The 7183-nt window shown below is 42.1% G+C and overlaps 1 protein-coding gene across 2 annotated transcripts in view; it reads right to left on the bottom strand.

Moving 5' to 3' along the window:
* Nucleotides 1-258: 258 nt before the first annotated feature.
* Nucleotides 259-7183, bottom strand: part of ralgps2 (Ral GEF with PH domain and SH3 binding motif 2) — a 90583-nt gene continuing 83658 nt past the window's right edge. For both annotated transcript variants that reach the window (XM_047801552.1, XM_047801553.1), the window contains 4 exons: nucleotides 6395-6487; nucleotides 5776-5881; nucleotides 4585-4676; nucleotides 259-4290 (listed from right to left, as the gene is read on the bottom strand). In XM_047801552.1, the coding sequence (XP_047657508.1) occupies nucleotides 4261-4290; nucleotides 4585-4676; nucleotides 5776-5881; nucleotides 6395-6487 (321 nt within the window). In that variant the 3' untranslated portion in view covers nucleotides 259-4260. The remainder of the gene's footprint in view (nucleotides 4291-4584; nucleotides 4677-5775; nucleotides 5882-6394; nucleotides 6488-7183) is intronic.

Raw genomic sequence — 7183 nt, 5'->3', positions numbered from 1 at the left:
AAAAACCCTCAGATATCTTTACGGTTAGTCCGTATTAACTGTATTTATCTGTAAAATGATACCATGTTTTGTTTGCTTACTTTGCAAAAATGTAATAATTCATTTCACCTTTACAAGCTGGATTGGATCTTGAGTTTTGTGACAAAACACACTCACACACACACTCTCTCTCTCTCTCACACACACACACACACTCTCTCTCTCTCTCTCTCTCTCACACACACACACACGTGTTAAAAAGAAAAACACGCACCGATGTTTAGAAAAAGGAACACACGTGTTTATTGGTTTTGCCCCTGAACCCAAGAGCGCATCTCTCTACAGTCAGAGGTCATAGCGGTGCCTTGGGTTACAGGACAGGAGGCTGGAGGAGTTTGCAGAATGAATGCAGATGGGATGACACAGACTGCCGTCTCCTGAAACGTTCCCCAGCTGAGCGGTTCACACAGAGTAAAATCAATTCATGACACATTTTATCCTGTCTCATGAAGGTCAATGGAGCTAAAAGTAAAGCTACAGAAAAAAAAATCTCTCAGATGTTTGTGCATTTGTAAAAGATATACTGTATATATAATAACAGTGTTAGTTTAAGTTATATGTGTGACGTCCAGAAAATGTCTCAAAGAATGAAAATGGCTGGGGGAAAAAAATCAACATACAATACACAGAAAAAAATGATTCCAATCATCTAAATAACTTGAGCTCAGAGAGCTGGTTATTTTTCTCTAGAGAAACATCCATACACCAAAGGCATCTGGACAGATTTCGGAATCCTATATAACCACAATCTCAGTACCATTTCATGTCTCTGCACAGAGACATTCAGAAGTAAAAGAAAAGAGTTTGGGTTTTATTAACCCCAGTCACCTTTTTCTCTGCGCAAGTGATTATGATTTGCTGCAGCATGTATTTGTTGTTCAGGTCTGGACATTTAGCTTTTCCATTTCAACCGTTTAAAGCAGCTTAAGCTCTGAACTGATGGAAAATAATATAAAGAATGGATGCGAGACACGGAGGGAAAGTATAACAATAACAAAACACATGAATGTTTGACTATGTGGCGTACTTGAAAAGCACTTGCTTTTACGCGCACGAACACGCTGCTGTTCCCTTTTCACCACCTTCCAGTAGTCTGAATAAATGTGTTAAAGGAATAAAACTCTAAACCCAACACGTGCTGCACTCGCCTCCGGCCTTTAAAAAGTGTGCAGTGAATGTTCAGTGACATATCGCGACTTGGGGGTAAAAAAAAAAGAGCAATGCAAAACGCACTCAGCCGCATACAAAAGATAACGCGCGAGCTCCCGAACTGCTCCATCACGGCAGACTGACTTCATCCTGCCTGGAAACCTGAGCCAAAACCACAATGTCTTATGCAAACTCCTGATCTGAGCCAATATGGCTTCTTATAAAGGAAATATGTGTCAAGCTCGGTGCATAAGCACGTTTTGCTCCGCTGTGTGTGTGGCTATTACTCAGGTCTTGCTCAAAACAATTCCAACGCGCTTTTCTCTAAACTCCAAACAAACAAGCATGCCATCGATGAGTGGATTTTACAGCACAATATAGTAACGCAGCAATATTAAGTCGCAATGTTGAGCTTCTAATACTGTTCAATTCATTTCTTCATTCTCTAACAGTCCTGGACAAGAAACTGACCAGAATAATTATACAACCGATTTGGATCACACACTGAAGAAAAACTCGCCAGAAGCTTATAAACTAGCTTATGAACCAGGATCTGAGGCACCGTTAAAATATTGCTGGCAGAAGAAATGCTTAGGTGACTGGAGAAGAGAGCCAATGTGTGGGGAGGAAAAAGCAACAACAACAACAAACTATTAAAAAAAAAAAAAAAGGAAAGTAAACAAGATGAAAAGGAAGGATGGTAAACAAGTTTCATCTGTCCGGTCTGAACTGTGTCTCCTTTGAACTCGAATGCTCATCATTGGTTCAAAGCCTCACACACACCTCCTGGCTTGTTCCCTGTAGAGCTGATACACTGGTGTAAAACTTGACTACATGAAGGAGAAGCCTTCCAGCGGAAGTCTTCTAGAGATTACACGGTAGTCTGAAGTACATAACGCATTTAAAAATTCTTCCTCTACACAGTCTAAGCTTGACCCCGATGTTTAGTCATGTGCTGTGGAAAAGTAAACTCCCACTTGAATACATTTACAATGAGCACAAAAAAAAAACCCCAAAAAGACCAAATAAAACCAGACAAAAAGCACAAAATTTAAAACATGTCAGAAATTAAACCGTAAAAAGACAGAACAAAATGTAACAGACAATTAAAACATCCTAAGACCAGTGCAGTGGAACCTGTATTGTCTACTGTAATACTGCAAACAAAAATAAACAACAAAAAACTTGTAAACTGAAATAATAAAATAACCAAAAGCAAATGGCTCCCGAATAGCTTCGATGTATGAACTGTGAATCTTTTCTGTTGTCATTGTAAAGTTACTGAAACACATGCAGCCACACCCACGTCTAACAGTCTCAATTTTTTAATCCTATCTTCTTTAACAAACTATAGGTGTAAGGAAATAAAGTTAAAGCGCCACTGAGATTACAGGGGAAAAAAAAAATCCAACTGACATTCACAGCTTTCAAGTAAATAAGAAAAATGGGTGTGTCCTGGTAGGCAAACATCCCACATATTAGATTCGGGGGCAAGAGAGAGGGGGAGAGGGGCAGAGAGAGAGAGAGAAAGAGAGAGAGTGAGCGAGAACGAGAGATAGCAAGAAAGGGATAGAAAGGGAAAGAGAGAGAGAGACAGTCAGCGAGAGAGATAGAGACTGCAAGAGCGAGAGAGAGACAGCGAGAGCGAGTGAGACAGTGAAAAAGAGTGAGAGAGAGTGAGACAGCAAGAGAGAGTGAGAGACAGCGAGAGATAGAGAGAGACAGAAAGAGAGAAAAAATTAAAGACTGTACACATGAAGTATGTTTCAAGGCTTGTTCAGCTTCAGTCGTACCATAAAGAGCACCTGCTATAGAAACCTGAACCCCCGACCCACCCCCACACCCCCCCTGTGCCATACTTTCCCCACCCAAACATGGGTAATTAAACTCAAATCGATCTTTACATTCAGCTTCCTCATTTTTTTTGCTCTCTTCCCCTCACACAAACCGTCTCTTTCTTAAGACACATGACTTAAGTGCCTCTGAATACAAAATAACTCCTCGTCTTTCTCCCCAACACTCGTGACTCCGTGAGCGAGTGTATTAGTGCGAGTGAATGCAGATGTCATTTATACAAATCTCTAAGATAACAAAAAGGGTGATGCGTTTTAAAGAATACTTTTTATGTGAAATTCATTGAGTATCAGAGCCCTTTTTTTCAGTTGCTTTTCAGAAATGGTTGTAACAAATGAGACACTTCCATCCCCGCAGTTAAACCTGCATTTGGAAAATCTGGTGTCATGCTTGCTTGAGCCCAACTCAAGTGTATGAATAGAATCGACGTGTGAGACTATGTGCGTGCGTGCGTGCGTACGCGAGCGAGCGAGGACAAAAGTGAGGTCGAGAGCGTGAGAGTGTGGCGGTTTGGCATAAAATGTGGCGGTCTCCGTAGTAGAGAGGAAAAGGTCCTGCCGTGTCCTGGTGGAATGTTCGAGGCATGAAGAGGAGAAGAGCTCAGAATTTCACTCCACTGGTGAATGGTGCTTGGGCCCAGCTGTTTAGCCACATGAACAGGACATAAAAGTTGGGGTGGAGAAAAAAAACAAAAAAGAAAGAAAGAAAGAAAGAAAGAAATGAAGGGAGGATGGATCCAAGACCCAGATATCCAGTTGGAGCTCTGGGTGAGAGACTGGAACAGATGATGTTCTGAGTAAGAGGTACAGAGTTCCTCACTTTGGTAGAGAAAGGGATTGGGGGGGGGGGGGGTCGTCAGTGGAAAGAGGGCCACACACACACACACACACACACACACACACACACACACACACACACACACACACACACACACACACACACACACACACACACACACACACACACACACACACACACACACACACACACACACACTCCAATCTGTAAGGCAGTGGTGGTGGAGGGCTTTGCAGTGAGACTCTGAGGCTGGGTGATGGCAGTGGAAAAGCTACTGTAAAATAGTTACTCTCTCCACTCTGCTTCTCTCCTCTTTGCTCTTTTCTTCTCTCTTCTCACTCCCCCCATTCCTCAACCTCTTCTCTACTGTCGTTTAGCACCAGCCTTTTAAACAGTTCTCTTGCCGTCTGATTGGACCGTTTATTCAAAGGACATTAGATTTGCTGGAACCTGGAAATAAACAGAAGTGGATTAAAACATTATCTGAGTAGGAAACAATGTGTTGCCTGGGTCAGATAAAAGACAAAAGATAAAAGAAATTTTCTTTCTGTAAAATAATTGTATTTATTTTTTTAGTGATTTTAACGGATATCCTTTATATGCATCTTTGTCTATGCAAAGATTTCTTTAAACAAACAAATCGTTGCTTCCATCAGATATATTTAAAAAGCAGTAGCACAAAATTCTCTTTGCACTTAAAAACCTGAAGTCTGAAGGCAGAAACCAGCGAAAACAAATGCTTACCTGTTGTCTGTTGCTTTGACATGCTGCACTGAGGTGTTTAAACCACAGCAAAGCGTTCATTCTGTTCCCTGCCTGGAACTTGTACGAGTTTCCTGCATACATACAACAGAATCAGAGAGAAACCACCGAACAACGAGCGAAGATCTACGCAAGACGGACTTGGTTTACTGCAACTCGTCGATTCTGTGACAGTTGTTCATTGTCTAAATTAACGCACATCAACCCACTACACTGTTGTGACAATCTGACTCGTTCACTGTATAACACCAGTACAGAGCTTACTTAGATTTCCTTAGAACTGCAACCTACTTAAGAAAAGCCTGAGTGGGAGTCAGGCTGAGAAAAGTAAACTACATGAACACAAATAATAATAATAATATTCTTAATAAATAATAATCACACACACACACTCTCACACACACACACTCACTCACACACACACACTCACTCTCACACACACACTCACTCTCACACACACACTCACTCTCTCACACACACTCTCACACACACACACACACACACACACTCTCACACACACACACACACACACTCTCTCTCACACACACACACACACACACACACACACACACACACACACACACACACACTCACACACACACACACACACACACTCACACACACACACACACACACACACACTCACACACACACTCACACACACACACTCTCACACACTCTCACTCTCACACACACACACACTCTCACACACACACACACTCTCTCTCTCTCTCTCTCTCTCTCTCTCTCTCACACACACACTCTCTCTCTTACAAACCAAAACAAAACTGCTGAGCACACTTTAGAAGCTTAAAATGAAAACTAGGACACGACTGTGGATCTAGCATGTGCAAATGAAGACCCTGAGGCTGCAACCACGACGGTTTTATAACCGGCTACTTAAAGTAGATGTGCTATAAAGGTAGAGAGCGCTTTCGGATATGTGTGCAAACAATTTTATGTTCACTGTTTACTGAAGTTTATTCCAAATTCCAAAACAAATACATTAAAAAAAGAAAAAAGAAAAAAAGGAATGGCACTAATCCAAAATTGAAACCAAAATGTTCAGTGATTAAAAAGAAATGTCTCTTCGTTATAAGGATTGTGGTATAAAATGAATGAAAAGGCAATGAAATCATTTACGATGTTTGCGTTAAATCCAGGAGAACTCACCGTGCTCCGAGTCGGTCAGCAGGAAGACGTCGGGATGCTCCGGGTCATCTGCCATCATGGTCATCAACCCCACCACGGGGACACACTTACTCGAGGTCGACTTAAACTGAGAGAAAGAGAACAGCAATTCTGGATGTAGTGCATTACATTTACATTTGTGTGTGTGTGTGTACACTCCTGCTTTCATATGAATGTCCTGGTAGCTTTCCCTGTGCTCCATGTGGTTCGCATTAGCTTGTGAACGATATCTTGCCTGGTAAAGATGATGTCATGTACCACTTGATTTCGATGAATGTAAGCAGTTGCCCTCACTTAATTGCAAAGGCCTGATTTCCCAGTTTCTAAGAGCCCTGCTTGTTTATATTCTTTTGTTCTGAAAGGCTTTCTCTTTCTCTCTATGGCTCCTGTAAAATTAGAGGTTTCTCTCTGTGCAGTTGGCCATAGGAGTTTTTTTTCCTTTTCTCTCTCGTACATCAATGCAGACATTACAGGCTGAATTACAAAAGCACTAAAACACAAAAACCTCAGAGGTTAACCTGTGGCAGTTATGAGTGAGGATGTATAGAAGAAACCGTGGATTGGGACATTAAAGTGTGGCAGGTTTGAAGTAGACACTTACATGCTTCCTCTCAGTGGCTTTGAGAGACTTGGCAGTGTAATAGTAGAGCTGAGTACCACACAGCGCTACCCAGTACTTAGTCCACGCAGCCACCTAGAGAGAGAGAGAGACATGTCAGAGGCTGACACACACAACCACAGGTACACACACACAGACACACACACAGGCACAAAGAGACAAACAGGTACACACGCACAGACACACACACAGCCACAGGTACACACGCACAGACACACACACAGCCACAGGTACACACGCACAGACACACACACAGCCACAGGTACACACGCACAGACACACACAGACAGACAAACAGGTATACACACACACACACACACACACACAGCCACAGGTACACACACACAGGCACAGAGAGACAAACAGGTACACACACACAGCCACAGGTACACACAGACACACACACAGGCACAGAGAGACAAACAGGTACACACACACACATTGATCCAGGCCATTAGTTAGAACATAAAGAGTCTATAATATCCCAGTGGAGCATACTAATGTACACACACATACACTTGATAATAAATGAGATGAAGCCATGCAAATGTTTGCATTAACCAGCCATAATATGTGGTGTGCTGTATCACAGTGGTCCTGGGAGTGATTCTTCTTTATTACATGACTGTTATGGCTAGAGGCCGCTTACTAAATATCTGGAGCTGACCACAAATGTAAACCAATCCCAGCCAACTACATAATCATAACCACAACCCTAATCAATCATACGGACTGATGAGAGCCCATTTTTATTAACATACAGAATAGGTA

This window comes from Tachysurus fulvidraco, chromosome 16 (assembly GCF_022655615.1).
Source record: "Tachysurus fulvidraco isolate hzauxx_2018 chromosome 16, HZAU_PFXX_2.0, whole genome shotgun sequence".
In the NCBI taxonomy this organism is placed as follows: Eukaryota; Metazoa; Chordata; class Actinopteri; order Siluriformes; family Bagridae; genus Tachysurus; species Tachysurus fulvidraco.
This window is presented reverse-complemented; position numbering and strand designations above follow the sequence as displayed.